An 18,412-nucleotide genomic window follows, 5' to 3' on the forward strand; every position below is an offset into this window, starting at 1 on the left:
ATACTTTTTACATATGTCTTACACACACACACACACACACACACATATATATATCTCAAATTGCATATGTACAGATAGCCCTGCTTTGGGGTAGTAAAAATTATTGTGCAAAGTGATCTTAATCTTAACATCAGTGGGAAAAGTTACTGTTTTGTGACTTATTTCAGAAATTTTTGTCAAAACCTTAACTCTTACTGTCTAAGTATGTTTGAAAAAGTAAAAATTGGCCCTGGCCGGTTGGCTCAGCGGTGGAGCGTCGGCCTGGCGTGTGGGGGACCCGGGTTCCGGCCGGGGCACATGGGAGAGGCGCCCATTTGCTTCTCCACCCCCGCCCCCCTCCTTCCTCTCTGTCTCTCTCTTCCCCTCCCGCAGCGAGGCTCCATTGGAGCAAGGATGGCCCGGGCGCTGGGGATGGCTCCTTGGCCTCTGCCCCGGGCGCTAGAGTGGCTCTGGTCGCAGCGGAGCGACGCCCCGGAGGGGCAGAGCATCGCCCCCTGGTGGGCAGAGCATCGCCCCTGGAGGGCAGAGCGTCGCCCCTGGTCAGGCGCATGCGGGAGTCTGTCTGACTATCTCTCCCTGTTTCCAGCTTCAGAAAGAAAAAGAAAAAAAAAAATTAAAAATGAAAAAGTAAAAATTAACAATATGTATTTAGCACACTAATTTTTCAGAGTTAAAGTGTTTTTATTTCTCTGTGAAAAAACTTTGTTAGGGAAATATTTGCAATTTATATGTCTCATATTGTGTCTAAAATATATTAAAAACTCTTATAACGCAAAAGGCAACTCATGCCTAACCAGGCAGTGATGCAGTGGATAGAGCATTGGGCTGGGACGCAGAGGACCCAGGTTCAAGACCCTGAGGTTGTTGGCCTGAACGTGGGATTATATAGACATGGCCCCATGGTTTCTGGCTTGAACCCAAGGTCACTGGCTTAAGTAAGGAGTCACTGGCTCAGCTGCAGCCCCCCCAGTCCAAACATGTATAAGAAAGCAGTTAATGAACAACTTTGGTGCAGCAATGAAGAATTGATACTTCTTATCTCTCTCCTTCCTGTCTATCTGTCCCTATCTGTCCCTCTGTCTCTCTCACATTAAGAAAAAGGCAACTTATTAAAACTATGCAGAGGATTAGAATAGACATTTTTCTTCATTGAAAATATGCACATGGCCAGTAAGTATATGCATAGATTTTCAACATCATTAATCACTAGGGAAGTACAAATCAAAGCCATAATGAGATGCTACTTTACTTCCACTAGAATAGCTAAAATTAAAAAGGAAGATGAGAGAAGGAGAGAAAGAAGAGAAATTGGTACCCGTATGTGTTGCTAATGAGAGTATAAAGTGGTGCAATCACTTTGGAAAACTGTTTGATAGTTCCCCAAAAAGTTAAGCATATGTTGACCTAGCAATTCTACACCTAGGCAGTTCCTCTCAAGAGAAATTAAAAAACACATGACCACACAGAAACAGAATCTTATACATGAATGTTCATAGAATGCCTAACCAACCAGAGGCACAGTGGAAAGAGCCTCTGCCTGAGATGCAGAGGACCCAAGTTCGAAAACCCAAGGTCGCTGGCTTGAGCACAGGCTCACCAGCTTGAGCGCGAGGTTTCTGGCTTGAACAAGAGTGTCACTGGCTCAGCTGGAGCCCCTGGTCCAGGCACATGTGAGAAAGCAGCCATTGAACAACTAAGGTGCCACAACAAAGAATTGATGCTTCTCATCTCTTTTCCTTCCTGTCTGTCTGTCCGTCCCTCTATCTGTCCCTCTCTGTCACAAAAAAAAGATGTTCATAGAAACATTATTTATAATAACCAGAAAAAGTCCAAAATGTTAACCTGATGAATAGATAAAATGTGATTCATTCATAAAGTGGAATATTATTTGGCAGAAAAAAGAAGTACTGATATAACCTACACCATGGATGAACTTAGAAAACATTATGCTAACTGATAAGCCAATCACAAAAGCCTACATATAATATGATTCCACTAATACAAAATGTTTGAAAAAGCCAATTTTGTATAGACAGAAAGTACAGCAGTGGTTTCCAGGAGCTAGAGGGGAGGAGAGTAGGGAGTGACTGCTAATAAATATGGAGTTTCTTTTTGGGGTGATGAAAATGTTCTAAAATTAGATAGTGGCAGTGATTGCATAATTCTGTAAATGCTTTACAAAATCCACTTCATTATACACTTTAAAAAGGTGAATTTTGTGGTAGATGAATTACATTTCAGTAACACTTCTATTAAAATGAAGAGTACATGGACTAGAATTTGCCTTTCTTATCATGTGCCCTCCGATACAAAGTAAGCATCTTCTGTATGCCTTGGAGAGTTGTCATACTCTGTCAGTTTGCATCTGCTTCCAGAATTTAGTCTGTTGGCCTTTCAATGTTGTGAAAGTTTTTGCTAGCATCACTTCCTCTGGGGCATATTGTCACTACAATTTTTCTCATTAATTTTGATAGTTTGCAGTAAGTTCCTATACCTCTGCATATTTAGAGTTTTCAGCATTGGCAATATCAACATTACATTCACAGTCAGTTCTTTTCTTCCATAACTCCATTTATGGTCTATTTTTATTTTTATTTCAGAATTTTCATTTCTTTGGTATACTTTTATCATCTTTATTGGCGAGTTACCTCTTCTGATTATTCATTTTTGTACATGTCATGTGGATGTATCACTGGCAGACAGAGATGCAACAGAACTATGTATTTTGCTGTCTGCGGGTGAACTGAATCATGATTAACACATTTAGAAAGAAGTATTGTGATTGATCACTGACATAATGTACTCTCTTATTGGTATAGTGATTCATAGATTGAGGAGCTAGAAATGGAGGTTATACTTTATGCATTACTAATATTTAACATATAGTGTTCACTGAAAGTCGAATTGTATTGTTGGGAGACTGGTGTTATAGTGCAGTAACTAAATTCAAGCATATGGGAATTGTGCGGAGAAAGCCAAGATTGCTGGTACTATTCTATTTAGTTTCTAAGAATCAAATTTAATAGGTATTAGCACTGGCCAGATAGCTCAGTTGGTTAAGAATGTCGTCCTGCCTGGCCAGGCGGTGGCGCAGTGGATAGAACGTCGGTCTGGGATGCGGAGGACCCAGATTCGAGACCCCGAGGTCACTAGCTTGAGCGTGGGCTCATCTGGTTTGAGCAAAGCTCACCAGCTTGGACCCAAGGTCACTGGCTCGAGCAAGGGGTTACTCGGTCTACTGAAGGCCCATGGTCAAGGCACATATGAGAAAGCAATCAATGAACAACTAAGGTGTCACAACAAAAAAACTAATGATTGATGCTTCTCATCTCTCTCTGTTCTTGTCTGTCTGTCCCTGTCTATCCCTATCTCTGACTCTCTCTCTCTGTCTCTGTTTAAAAAAAAAAAAAAGAATGTTGTCCGGAAGCACATGGGTTGCTGGTTCCATACAGTGAGGACACATACAGGAACAGATTGATCTCCCTCCCCCCTCCCCCTCCCCCTCCCCCTCCCCCTCTCCTTCTCCCTCCCGCCTTCCCTCTCTCTCCTACCCTCTCTCCCCCTCTCCATCCCTCTTTCTCCCCCCAATCCCTGCCTCTCTCACTAAAATCAGTAAATTTTAAAAAGATTTTAAATAGGATGTTTTGGAGACTATAAACATTGTAATAAATTAGAGGAAGAATTTTTTATTACATCTTCTAAGATTAAAACATCCAAGTTTTCTATTTAAAATTTTCCTGCCTGACCAGGCAGTGGCGCAGTAGATAGAGCGTTAGACTGGGACGCAGAAGACCCAGGTTCTAAACCCTGAGGTTGCCAGCTTGAGCATGGGCTTATCTGACTTGAGCACAGGCTCACCAGCTTGAGCGCGGAGTCTCTGACTTGAGCCCAAGGTCTCTCTGCTCTAGTCCCCTGGTCAAGGCACATATGAGAAAGCAATCAATGAACAACTAAGATGCTGCAACAAAGAATTGATGCTTCTCATCTCTTTCCCTTCCTGTCTGTTCCTCTCTGTCCCTCTCTCTGACTCTCTGTCCAAAAAAAAAATTTCTTTTTCCTAATATATCAAATTATATATTATTTTTTACCTCTTCTGTCTTTGGTTTTCACAGGAAGTTGGTATGCCAGCAGATTATGTAAACAAGCTTGCTAGAATGTTTCAGGACATAAAAGTATCTGAAGATTTGAACCAGGCTTTTAAGGAAATGCACAAAAATAATAAATTGGCTTTACCAGGTATTATTTTATAATTTATGTATATGATACACACATATATATCTTTTTTTAATTTTTTTAAAGAATTTCTTTGTTTTCTAGTAAATTAAAAATAAACTATGGCAGTAACAGATACAAAAATGTAGCAAAGAGACCCTGGTGGGTGGCTCAGTGGATAGAGTATGGCCTGGTTTATGGACATCCTGGGTTCTATTCCCATTCAGGACACACAGGAGGAGTTACCATCTGCTTCTCTCCTCTTCCCTCTCCCCCTTCTCTGCCTCTTCCCCTCCCACAGCCAGTGGCTTGATTTTTTTCGATTGTGGCCCTGGCACTGAGGACAGCTCTGGTGGTCTAAACACTTCAACCTCAGGAGCTAAAAAAATTAGCTTAGTTGATTTGAGCATTGGCCCCAGATTGTTGCTGGATGGATCCCGGTGGGGGTGCATTCTGGAGTCTATTTCCCTGCCTCTTACCTAATTTAAAAAAAAAAAAGATGTAGCAAAGACCACATTCCTTGAAGACATCTTGCAAAACAGATTTGCTAACCCTTATTTTGGAAATAAAGGTACACTTTTAACAAAATCTTTAGTCTTTTATATTTTACCAGAGCTTACCATGTATGTATGTATGTATGTTTATTTTGAAGTTTATCCATTGTCAAAATTTATATTTTTCTGATATTCTTGCCTATAGCTGATTCAGTTAATATTAAAATTTTGAATGCTGGTGCCTGGTCAAGAAGTTCTGAGAAAGTCTTTGTCTCACTTCCTACTGAACTGGAAGATTTGATACCTGAAGTAGAAGAATTCTATAAAAAAAATCATAGTGGAAGAAAACTACATTGGCATCATCTCATGTCAAATGGAATTGTAAGTAGATGATGTGTTGGTTAAGATACTGATTTGGCTGGAAGTAGCAGGACTCTAAGAGTTGCTTAAATGAAGTAGATTTGCTTCTCTCACATGGAAAAGTTTAAGCAAGAATAATGGATCTCTTCATGAACTTGTTAGAGATACGGACTTTTGTTTATATCACCATCCTTAAGATATTGCCCTTATCTGCAGAATTCAGTATGATCCTTACAGTGTCTATCAGCACAACAGAAAGATGAGGGTTATACATTCAAGGGCAACTTCTAGAATTTTCCCTATCATTTCCACCTATATCTCATTGACCAGAATGCAGTCATATGGCTACATTTTGTTCCACAGAAAGTTGAGAGATAAATCTTTATTCTGGGCATTGAAGTCTTTCAAAAATTTTACCACCATGTAAGAAACTGAAGAATGGATAATGGAAGACAACTACCAATAATATATATATAATCTTTTTCATATATAATCTCATTATAAGAGGTATTTTGTAGACAGATGGTAATCATTATGAAAAGATTTCTTTTTTTATCTATTATAGATAACATTTAAGAATGAAGTAGGTCAATATGATTTGGAGGTAACAACGTTTCAGCTGGCTGTGTTGTTTGCATGGAACCAAAGACCCAGAGAGAAAATCAGCTTTGAAAATCTAAAACTTGCAACTGAACTCCCTGACGCTGAGCTTAGAAGGACTTTATGGGTTTGTTTTTTTCTTTTCCTTTTTTTTTAAATTTTTTTATTGTATCCTGTCACATAGCAGAAAATATGTTGGCTCACTTGCAATAAATTTAGGAATTCATAACACACTCTAATGAATTTTAACCAAGAAAAATAAGCCGATGAGATATTTATGGAATAAAAGAAATTAGAAATAAGTTATAAAATGTAGCAGGCAAAAAGGAAAAAAAAAGGAGAGAATGATAAAATATTTCATAATGAGAATGTATTCAAAGATTTTATGATGACCAAAAATCTAAGAATTATACAATTTTGGTCCTTTTGTGGGCCTGTAAAATGTACTCCTTAGCCTGCTGTTGGTAACTGCATTTTATTCCTACCTCTTAGACCTCATATAAATTCCAAAATAAATTTATTACGTAGAGAGAAACAGCTGGTATATACCTGGTAAGTGGTGTTTTTGTGGGTCATGTATGACCAGTCCTCTAGTTTCTTATCTTATGGTAAAGAGAACATGTATTGCTTCCTTATAGCCAACTCTTTTCTCCTCATTCTCTCTGTCCTCATTATGCATTACATTATTATATTTGTGAAGGTATCAAATAAAAGTTTGAATTCTGAATTTGTGCTTATATTTTTTTCTCACCTCTATTGGTCTGTTGGAAAATTAATCTTAGTATTTAATGCTGTTAATAAATGCTAATTGTTTTCTCTTTATTCTTTATAGTCTTTAGTAGCTTTCCCAAAGCTCAAACGGCAAGTTTTATTGTACGAACCTCAAGTTAACTCACCCAAAGACTTTACAGAAGGTACCCTCTTCTCAGTGAACCAGGAATTCAGTTTAATGTAAGGTTTATGATGGTTGATCTAAAATAAAAATACCTTGTTTTAGTGCTTTATTTTTAACAAAATAATTTTTTTACATGATATTTAAAACACATCTGTATATTTTCAATCACCTAGATCAGCGATTTTCAACCTTTTTCATCTCATGGCACACAAAGTAATTACTAAAATTCTGTAGCACAGAAAAAATATTTTTTTTCCCCATCTGACCAGAAATTAGTTACCATTTTGATTCATTCACTGAACAGCTGTTGTGTTGGCTGTGGTCATTCTTTATCTGACAATCTAAGCGAAGAGAGGTCAGTGCTCCTGACTTATAGTCGGGTATCGCATGTGTTAAACTTGCGGCACACTGGTTGAAAATTGCTGCTCTAGATTTAGTTGTTTATTAAACATGAATGAACTGGGATGTTCATGTTCTCCATGAACATATTTTATGTACATACTTTTCATGGGGACGTTTTGGTGTCTGACATTATACTGTATTCCTTTTCATCTTTAAAGTAAACCATCCTTTTGATTTTTAAAGCAGCTTTATCCACACAAAGCATTCTTTTCCTTAAGATCCAGTTAGAAAATAATACTGAATTACAGCACATACATATATCTTCAGTTATCTAATTGCTTTTATGGCACTATAAATTATATTTGTTATTACAGAAAGTGTAGTCACCCATATTTTATTAACAGAGCCTTTATTGTGTTTGAGGGAAATCATAGGGTTCATTTTAAATAAAGCTAGGTATATTGGCTATTTGTTACTTTTTTAAAAATAATTCTGGATATTTTTAGACTATTTCTAACTTTTCCTCTTAGACATTGTTACTATAATATTATGTTACAAGGTCTCTCACTATAGAATATTTGATTCAATGTTTTTTATAGAAAAAATGCAAAAGTTCAGAAAAGGGGTAAAATAAACTTGATTGGACGCTTACAGCTCACTACAGAAAGAATGAGAGAAGAAGAGAATGAAGGAATAGTTCAACTAAGAATACTAAGAACCCAGGTTTGTAATTTTAAGACAAAATGTCTAAATTTTTAAAAACTTTGGCCTTTTTGTTGTTTAAATCTTCAAGCATTTTTTAAAATTTATAAGCATTCAAAAACATTTTGTAAGGAAGAACAAATTTTCATTTTACTAGAATTTAAAACTGTATTGATGGCATTCTCTTAGCTGCTGAAGGAGATGCTGTCTGTATGGCTTGGTGGAGTGTGGTACTTGGGCAAAACCTTGGTTTTAAGTTATGTCTTCACCCTGGCCAGATTGCTCAGTTGGCTAGAGCATCGACTTGGCATGCAGAGGTTGCAAGTTCCATCCTGGTCAGGGCACATACAGAAACAGGTGTTCTTGTCTCTTTCTCCTGCTCTCTCCCTTCTCTAAAAAATCAGTAAAATAAAATAATTTTTAAAAATTAAAGAAAAAAAATTATGTCTTTATTTGATGCCCACACCTGATTAAATGTATCTCAGCAGTAAATTACAATTATATATTTAGGTTTGATATATTTATATTTTTATTTGCTAATTTCATTGTAGTATGAAATTAGGGGAACTTTTACCTATTTTTAAAATGTTTATTTTTAATTTATTGTGTTACCATGGTTTCAGTGGTCCCACTCAATATAATACCCTCTACCCACTACATTGTGCCCCCCATGCCCCATGCAACATCTCTTTCCACCCCCATTTCATCTCCTTTATCCCCCCCATTTCCATCCCCTTTTTCCCCTGGGAATTGCTACCCTGTTGTCTGTATATAGGTGTTTTATATATATAATTTGGCTAATCCCTTCCCCTTCTTTCATCCCATTCTCTCTTTCCCCTTCCCCCTTCCTACTGTCTCCCCTCCTCTCACCTTAAAAATAAAAATGCTTAGCCTGACCAAGCAGTGGTACAGTGGATAGAGCATTGTCCTAGGACACTGAGGACACAGATTCAAAAACTCGAGGTTGCTGGCTTGAGCATGGGGTCACAGACATGACCCCATGGTCACTGGCTTGAGCAAGGGGTCACTGGCTCGACTGGAGCCCCCCTGGTCAAGGCACAAATGAGAAAGTAATCAATGAACAACTAAGACACCACAACAAAGAATTGATGCTTCTAGGCCCCGGCCGGTTGGCTCAGTGCTAGAGCGTCGGCCTGGCGTGCAGAAGTCCCGGGTTCGATTCCCGGCCAGGGCACACAGGAGAAGCGCCCATCTGCTTCTTCACCCCTCCCCCTCTCCTTCCTCTCTGTCTCTCTCTTCCCATCCCGCAGCCAAGGCTCCACTGGAGCAAAGTTGGCCCAGGCACTGAGGATGGCTCTGTGGCCTCTGCCTCAGATGCTAGAATGGTTTTGGTTGCAGCAGAGCGACGCCTCAGATGGGCAGAGCATCGCCCCCTGGTGGGCATGCCGGGTTGATCCCCGTCGGGCACATGCAGGAGTCTGTCTGATTGTCTCCCCATTTCCAACTTCAGAAAAATACCAAAAAAAAAAAAAAAAAAGAATTGATGCTTCTAATCTCTCTTTCTTCCTGCCTGTCCTCGTCTGTCTTGCATGCTAAAAAAGTTAAATAAAAATAAAATGCTTACTTCTGAAGACACAGAAAACATTTTATTGAATCAGTACAAATTGAAGGTAATATTTATAACAAATACAATGTATTAATAAATATATAAAGAATAGTAATTATTGATGTGTTGAAACACACCAACTAGCCTCTACTACTATATAAAGAAATGAATACAAGGGAAAAGTATGTATAAGCAGTTTATTGTATCTTAATTGATTTTTAATACAATTACAATAAATTATGTTTTGGCACAGTTACGATAAATTATGTTCACAAGTAAGATAAATTTTTTAAATATACAATATCTCTGGCTGGTAGCTCTGTTGGTTATGAGTGTTGTCCTGGCCTGACCAGGTGGTGGCACAGTGGATAGAGCATCCACCTGGAACGCTGAGGACCCAGGTTCAAAACACAGGTCACTGGCTTGAGCACGGGCTCATCCAGCTTGAGTGTAGGCTCACCACCTTGAGCACGGGGTTGCTGGCTTAAAGCCCTAGGTCTCTTGAGCAAGCAGTCACTGGCTTAGCTGGAGCCTTCCAGTCAAGGCACATATAAGAAAGCAATGAACAACTAAAGTTCAGGAACTATGAGTTGATGCTTCTTATCTCTCTCTCTCTCTCTCTCTCTCTCTCTCTCTCTCTCTCTCTCTCTCTCCCTGTCCCTGTCTGTCACCTAGCCCATCCCTCTCTCGCTAAAAAAAGAAGTGTTGTCCTGATATGCCAAGGTTGCTAGTTCTATCCCCAATCAGTACACATATAAGAATCAACCAATGAATGAGTTAATATGTGAAACAACAAATTGATGTCTCTCTTTCTCTTTCTCCCCTTCTCTCTCTCTAAAATATCAATAAATAAATGAAAAAATAATAATAATAAAATGTACATAATATAGAAAAGGAATGAAAGGAATTGACCAGAACATTAGGTGTGGTTCTCTTTCAGCAGAGAGGTGGTAAATAATTTTCATTTTCATCATTTTTTAAACTCTTAACTAAATATGAGTATTGCTTGTTTTAAAAATTCTTGCAGCACAATGGTTGAAAATTGCTGTCCTAGTGATTGCTAATCATTTGGATAGATACTGGATAGAGGATGAAATACATAAAAAGTCATTTTTAGTTTTGTTTTATTTAAAATAATATATTAATTATCTTTTTTATTTTTTATTTTAGGAAGCTATCATACAAATAATGAAGATGAGAAAGAAAATTAGTAATGCTCAGCTGCAGACTGAATTAGTAGAAATTTTGAAAAACATGTTCTTGCCACAAAAGAAAATGATAAAAGAGCAAATAGAATGGCTAATAGAGCACAAATACATCAGAAGAGATGAATCTGATATCAACACTTTCATATACATGGCATAATTTTGGATATCACGGACAATACTAAGAACCCAAATTTTGGAGTGCTTGGGCAGAAAGTTGTGACCGTTTGTGCTGGGGGAAGGTTTATTTGGACTTTGATTACAGAAATATTAAAATCTCTGCCTTACCTAACAAAACAACTATATTTTGCCCATCACATTAGTTAGCATGATGGCATTCCCTTCATGTTACACACTCTTTAATAGCATGCTGTTTTGTGGAGACATTTGCATTCATGAGAGCCCTTTATGAACTCTTCAAAGTACATTTGACTTATACCCACCAGAAGAAATGCATTTGGGAAGGGTGAGGGTGGGGTTCTTAATTGCTTTTTTTTCTCCCTTTTCCTGTCTTATAAAAATGTACTTGCACAAGGAAGGATCTTCAGATATTTGTGCACTGAAAAATGCTGTTATGTTTGTTTTAAAATGCAATTAAAACTAGAAATAGCACTCTTGGTTTCTTTCGATCAAAAGAGTGAGCTGGTCTACACAACATTGGGAGGGCAGTTGTAGGTGAGAAGATAGGTAATAAGTGTCGAATTATTTGTTCACACACTGCTTTCATGTAATAACTGGATTTTATTGGTGACCTAAAAATGGTATTAAATTTTTCCAACTTACAGATGTGGCTTTCTTTAATCAGGAGACTGCTGTTTTAGTTGTTTGTTGTTAAATGATAAGGAGTATTTTTTATCTTATATGGCTGGAGAGCTTGTTTTGAAAAAATGAAGCTTATATTGTTTCTTCAATTGTTTAAAAAAACGTATGGAGCTAGGTAAGTCATTTTGATGGCCAAGTTAAAATAGCAAAATTAAGTGTGTTTACTAATACACTTATTATATACCAAATATTTGTTATGTCCAAATATATTAAAAATAAAGCAGAAATCTCTTCCTCTCATATGTTACAGTTATGTAACTGATCCCTTAATTCTCTAGCATAGAAATATTTTGGTATTTTAAAGTCTCTTGATTAGGTTTCTGAAAAGGAAGACATTCTGTTTTAAAAGTAATAAGTACCAGTCACCTAGGAGGAAGAAAAAAACCACCACATAGGAAAGCCCTGAGAAGCATAAGCAAAATTGTTGCAATCTTAATATGAACAGTAAAATTGCCAAATATATGTACATATATATTTATATATTTTAAAAATAAACATTTTTGAAATGTTCAGAAGGCAACTCTTGTTCCTTTTAGTCAATTAAAAGCAATTAATAAAGTAGCAAAGATTTTCGGACTTAAGAACATGAACAACTTAAAAGAAAAATTATTCCCCATTGGGAAGTATGGTATTTTTATTCGTTATGGTACACATTTCAAATTTTCTTGCAAACTACTTTATATCTTGTTGGATGTTGAGTAAACTTTTTAACATATGAATTGAAGATAGTAGGGAATGGAGCTGGAGCGTTAAAAGGCACACAGCATTACTGCAGATGGCTGTGGGAGCAGTTCATGGGAGCTGCCCTACCCCAAGAGGCTTTGGGAGCTGCCTCATGAAAGGAAAGAAAACAAATTTTAAAACACTTAAGGTTTTGCTGGTTGTAGTCATCTGCTTGTTCTTAAATGCATAGGAAATTGAAATTTTGTTTCTAATTTTAAAATCTTACATTTGAACTCTATGGTAGCATATATCAATTATTAGACCAAGTACATTGTGAAAAATTAAAATAGTGCTCACCATTTTCTCTAAATGACTGCTAACAATGGATAAATTTTTTTAAAATTGTAATTGTGGTCCTTATGTTTAACAGATAGTTTGCTATTGGCATATTTGCTTTTCCAGTACAAGAATGCCAAAGGAAGAAACAATAGAAAGAAATATTACAGGCCATTTTTTAAAGATTTGTTGTTTTTAATCACAATTGTTCTCAACTTTTTTGGAATTTCTAATCTTTTTGGTCATTTAAGAGGGAAATTCATGATGTTTTGGTTTAATAAAAGGCAAATTTAATGCAAAAGTGGGTAACTCATAGCAAACTTTTCTATTAAATTTTATAAAATTTTTAATAGCTAATTATGTCCTTACTGTATTTTGGGGAATAGAACAGCAGTAAATACTGTAGACTCACAGTTTTCATCATTTTTTTTTGTTATGTATACAAAAGTTTAACCACTTTTTGGTGTTTATGAAAATCATTCAATTGACATGGTGCCTATATCATTATTAAATTTTTAAAAAATATGTTTTGGCAGTAGATTTGCTAATTTAAAGTTAAAGAACCTGAAAAAAAAGAAAACTTAGCAGCAATTTGCTAATGACAGTATTCTTTAACAGGTCTCTTTTCTATAATGTGTACTTAAAATTAGTGCTATCTGAGCAGGAATGAAACCTGACATAGTTAAGGGAAAAATATTAAATAGATTCTTTTTTTCATGAGTAGTATGGCAATAGAACTCTTCAGAGGCTGATTTAAGCTTCAAACATTCGTCTTCTAGTTTAAAAATGGAGCCATCTGAAAATTCATGTTAACATTGCCAGAGTAAATATACATAATTTTAAAATGTACAAAGTAAACCAGAGAACAGTTTTAATGCTTACAATGAGATAAGATATTAAACATTACCGTTCCAGTGATTTAATGAGGAACTTGAAGTAAATTCTGAAGTCTTCCAATTTTTACATTTATTGGAGGGGTGTCTGCATTCTGTCAACCTCTTTAAGTCTCTTACTCTTTGTGCATAACTGTTAAAATTTCCAAAAAATGAAATGTTAGCTTTCTTATTTTTACTTCCTATTAAATACAAAATACGACTGGGTGGTTTTAAAGTCTGATGCATTATTTGCAGTAGGATTTTATTAGCCTTGCTCAAAAGGGCAAATTTTAAAAATTCAATTTGGGTGAAAGATTTACTAGTTTTCCAGAAAGATTTGCTATCTTAAACTCAAGCTGGTTTTCTATTTTCATGTAAATGACTGGGATGCTATCTTATGGACTCTTTTAAGGTCATGTTTGTGAAATAAACATTACATGAGAGCTTTTCTGTTATCCACACTATATATGTTGCCTGGAGTGTTGAAGAAATTTGAATTCCTAAATTGTAATCCTCGTATGGTATATACTATTTTGATTGTGTGCCACTACATACTGAGATGATAACGCTGTACAAGTTTACAAGTTTCAAGAGTAGCAGTTTCTGTATGCAGTAGGCTGAAATATTTTGATGAACTGCATAATTTTTGGATTTTATTTTTTAAGTTGTATAATTTATTTTCTTGCAAAATAAAAATGTAATATAAAAGCTTTCACCTACCCAGGAAATGTTGATGTTCTACTGTAAAATAGTTTATAGAAGTTTAAATTTGTATAATGTATTTATATATTTCATGATAAAATAGTAAATCTCAGCCAGCCTTTGGAATAAGAAATATGAAAAGTGACCCAATTATTTCTTTTAGATTTCAAATTCTAGTTCCAAATGAAAGCTCTCAAGAATGTAGCTTTTCCATTGATGCTAACATATGGTTATCATTTCTGGAAGAGGTAAAAATTCTGTACCTAAAAGTAATTAATGCATTCATTCATCATTTTAGATAAGCCTTGTCGCAACTAAAATTTAAAATTTACATTAGATAAAAGTTAAAATATAAAATATTTCATGTTTTTTGTATATTTGAAAACTTGTGAAATAATTTAAGTTTCAAAGCTACAGATAGTTTAGTAATAAGATTATGAAGATGGACCATGTCCTTGTCATTGGCTGCTATAATAAAGTATAAAGATTGGGTCACTTATGAGCAACAGAAATTTATGTCTCACAGTTCTGGAGACCAGAAGTCCAAGGTCAGGGAACCAACATTATTGATTCTGATGAGCAGTCTCTTCCAGGTCACAGAATGCTGACTTTTCATTGTACCCTCACATGGCAGAAAGATGGTTTAGAATGCTAAATCTCTTTTATAAAGGCACTAATCTCATTCATGAGAACTCCACACTCTTGACCTAATCACCTTCCAAAGCAAAAACCTGACCTACCTCCCAATAACATCACATTGGATTAGGTGTTTTTTTGGCTTTTGTTTTTGTTTTTAATGTGTTGATTTTAGTGAGAGGAAGGGAAAGAGAGAAACAGGAACATCAAGCTGTACCTGTATGTACCCTCACTGGTAATTGAACTGGCAACCTCTGCATTTCAGAATGGTGCTCTAACCAACAGCTATCCAGCCAGGGCTCAACATATGACTTTTGGGGAAATATAGAATCCATAGCACTTCATAATGATCTTAAACCAGACCTTGGACTTTAACTGGATTTGTGTATAGGGAGAGGAGTTGACTTTAAGTGAAGACAGAAAAGTATGGTCTCAGTATAAGATTCATCAAAACCTAGATTAATCATTAAGTTTAAGCTTCTGGGCCTTTTACTTGCAAAAGCCCCCTCCATAGTCCTGGGAAGGGCCCTAGGAATTTTGTATTTGTAATTTGTGTTTTTCTCAGAGTCCCCAAAATGTCAAAGGTTGTATCCAGTCCTGCTAAAAACTTAATGAAAAGAGAAACTTGTTTGGCACATACACAGTAGGAATTCAGATATCAATCAAATGAATGAGAGAATGTGTGCTTGTGGGCAGAATAGAGTTCAATATTTTAAGTGGGGAAACTTTATTTTGTATTTATTTATTCTAAGCTCATATCCGGACCTTGTATGTTACTGTTTTGACCAATGGACAGTCTGAAGCAAGAGTCTTAAACTGTTGAGAAATTTCAGACTTTTATGAGCATCTGATTCAAGAAAGACGTGGATATAAAAGATATAATGTGTATACATTTTAAGTGTTCCAACACCCAAAGTTAATTAATTTATTTGTGTGATAGAGATAGAGGGACAGACAGGCAGGAAGGGAGAGAGATGAGAAGCATCAATTCTTCATTGTGGCACCTTTGTTCATTAATTGCTTTCTAATATGTGCCTGGACCAGGCGGCTACAGCAGAGCAGAGTGACCCCTTGCTCAAGCCAGCGACCTAGGGATCAAGCCAGTGACAATCGGATCATGTCTGTGTTCCCATGCTCACCAGCTTGACCAGGGACCTTGGGGCTTCAAACCTGGATCTTCTGCGTCCCAGTCTGACGCTCTATCCACTGTGCCACCACCTGGTCAGGCGAAACTTTTAGAGTAAGAAAAGAGTAGCAGTTTGCTCTGTGGATTGCTAATCCTAATATCACAAATTCTGATCTAAACTTTATTTTTGGGTGTTTATCTAAATGACAGGAGAATTCCCTGGGTGTTTTGTCATTTTCATTTTATGATAAATGCAGTGTGTTTTTTTACTGTATTGTGGTTACTCAAGCAGACTAATACTACTTAAGATGTCTCCTCAGCGGTGGTTGATGGTTGAATGTTAGCAACGGAAACCAGGAAGGTGAAGTTTGAAGAAGGAGCCAACTTTTCGATGAGCCAGGTTTGAAAATTAACACTCCTTGTAAAAGACCGTAATTACCCTGCCTAAAGGAAAGTATAGGACTTGGGAATACCTTACAAGGTTCTTTTCCTGTGGCTTGAATGTGTAATATCTCCCCCTATCTACATTACCCTCTCCATTCTCAGCAGAAGACTTTGCTTTGAGAAAACAAGGCCTTTGGCATGAACTTTCCTAACTTGCCTTCTCTCCACCGCTGAACTTTTTTTTTTTTTTTTTTTTTTTTTTTTTTTTTTTTTACAGAGGCAGAGATAGGGACAGACAGACAGGAACGGAGAGAGATGAGAAGCATCAATCATCAGTTTCTCGTTGCGCGTTGCGACTTCTTAGTTGTTCATTGATTGCTTTCTCATATGTGCCTTGACCGTGGGCCTTCAGCAGACCGAGTAACCCCCTGCTGGAGCCAGCAACCTTGGGTCCAAGCTGGTGAGCTCTTTGCTCAAGCCAGATGAGCCCGCGCTCAAGCTGGTGAGCTCAGGGTCTTGAACCTGGGTCCTTCCGCATCCCGGTCCGATGCTCTATCCACTGCGCCACCACCTGGTCAGGTTCCACCGCTGAACTTTTAACAGTGCTCATCTTCATCTGGCTCCCTGTCTTGGAGGAAGGAGATACCTCTCACTCAAGACCAACTATTTTACCTCTTCACTGAATCCCTTCTGCCTCCTATATCTTGCTCTAAAAATATCTACAATTTTGATATCTTTCAAACATCCTTCTTTGGTTATTTCCTCCGTAACCTATGCAGAAAGTTTTGGTCTACAAACCAGCAGCATTATCATTACTTGAGAACATTTTTGAAATGCTAGTTCTTGAGCCCCAACCCAGACCTACTGATTCAGAACTCTTCAGGTGGGGCCCAGCACTCAGTTTTAATAAATCCTCCAGATGACCCTGATGCACACTGAAGTTTGAGAACGACTGACTTACAAACATTTTCAAGTATCCACTATCTCTTTAAAAATATTCCTTCTTCTACCCTGATAATGCTCTGATCTTATTTTCCTCTTTCTTGTATTCTTTGCTAAACATCTGATCTCATACTTCTCTCTCTCTCTCTCTCTCTCTTTCTCTCTCTCTCTCAGCTTTCTGTCTCATTGTTTGGCTCTTTCTGTCTGCACACCTCAGGATTTCATCTTGGTTCTCCACTGTTGCTAAGCTACATGCTCTTCCTAGGCAATTTCGTCTACTTTTCTGGCTTCATCCACATCTGCATGTTGATGCTCCAGACCAGGGGTCCCCAGACTTTTTACATGGGCCAGTTCACTGTCCCTCAGACCGTTGGAGGGCTGGACTATAAAAAAAAACTATGAACAAATCCCTATGCACACTGCACATATCTTTTTTTTTTTTTTTTTTTTCATTTTTCTGAAGCTGGAAACGGAGAGACAGACAGACTCCCGCGTGCGCCCGACCGGGATCCACCCGGCACGCCCACCATGGGGCGACGCTCTGCCCACCAGGGGGCGATGCTCTGCCCATCCTGGGGGTCGCCATGTTGCGACCAGAGCCACTCTAGCGCCTGAGGCAGAGGCCACAGAGCCATCCCCAACGCCCGGGCTATCTTTGCTCCAATGGAGCCTTGGCTGCGGGAGGGGAAGAGAGAGACAGAGAGGAAAGCGCGGCGGAGGGGTGGAGAAGCAAATGGGCGCTTCTCCTGTGTGCCCTGGCTGGGAATCGAACCCGGGTCCTCCGCACGCTAGGCCGACGCTCTACTGCTGAGCCAACCGGCCAGGGCCACATATCTTATTTTAAAGTAAAAAAATGGGAACAAATATAATATTTAAAATAAAGAACAAGTAAATTTAAATCAACAAACTGACCAGTATTTCAATGGGAACTATGGGCCTGCTTTTGGCTAATGAGATGGTCAATGTCCAGTTCCATATTTGTCACTGCTAGCTGTAACAAGTGATATGACGCGCTTTGCGGCTCTGCCACATACAGTGCTCCTCTCACTGACCACCAATAAAATAGGTGGTCCCTTCCGGAAGTGTGGCGGGCCGGATAAATGGCCTCAGGGGGCCGCATGTGGCCTCCCGGCCGTAGTTTGGGAACCCCTGCTCCAGACTGTCTCCAACCCAGCTTTTCCTTCTGAGATCATAATGTTTCCAGGAAGTTCTTGGACATCTCTTTTTTTTTTTTTTTTTTTTTAATTTATTTATTCATTTTAGAGAGGAGAGGGAGAGACAGAGAGAGAGAAGGGGGGAGGAGCTGGAAGCATCAACTCCCATATGTGCCTTGACCAGGCAAGCCCAGGGTTTCGAACCGGCGACCTCAGCATTTCCAGGTCGACGCTTTATCCACTGCGCCACCACAGGTCAGGCCTCTTGGACATCTCATTGCCTGTCAAATATGCTCCACTTAATAGCTATCTGCCTCCCAGGTTAGTAACTTCGATGTAATCTCTATTGCTCCCCTCTGCACATTGTGATTCCACTTCTGTATCATCTCTAGAAT

General features: G+C 37.9%; 1 protein-coding gene across 2 annotated transcripts in view; it reads left to right on the forward strand.

Moving 5' to 3' along the window:
- The window catches only part of CUL5 (cullin 5), a 95,705-nt gene extending 84,423 nt beyond the window's left edge, over positions 1-11,282 (forward strand). For both annotated transcript variants that reach the window (XM_066371601.1, XM_066371602.1), the window contains exons 14-19: positions 4,113-4,236; positions 4,912-5,087; positions 5,632-5,793; positions 6,499-6,617; positions 7,503-7,626; positions 10,343-11,282. In XM_066371601.1, coding sequence (XP_066227698.1) covers positions 4,113-4,236; positions 4,912-5,087; positions 5,632-5,793; positions 6,499-6,617; positions 7,503-7,626; positions 10,343-10,537 — 900 coding nt within the window. In that variant the 3' untranslated portion in view covers positions 10,538-11,282. The remainder of the gene's footprint in view (positions 1-4,112; positions 4,237-4,911; positions 5,088-5,631; positions 5,794-6,498; positions 6,618-7,502; positions 7,627-10,342) is intronic.
- The last annotated feature ends 7,130 nt before the right edge of the window (positions 11,283-18,412 follow it).

The sequence above is a fragment of the Saccopteryx leptura genome, chromosome 1 (genome assembly GCF_036850995.1).
Source record: "Saccopteryx leptura isolate mSacLep1 chromosome 1, mSacLep1_pri_phased_curated, whole genome shotgun sequence".
In the NCBI taxonomy this organism is placed as follows: Eukaryota; Metazoa; Chordata; class Mammalia; order Chiroptera; family Emballonuridae; genus Saccopteryx; species Saccopteryx leptura.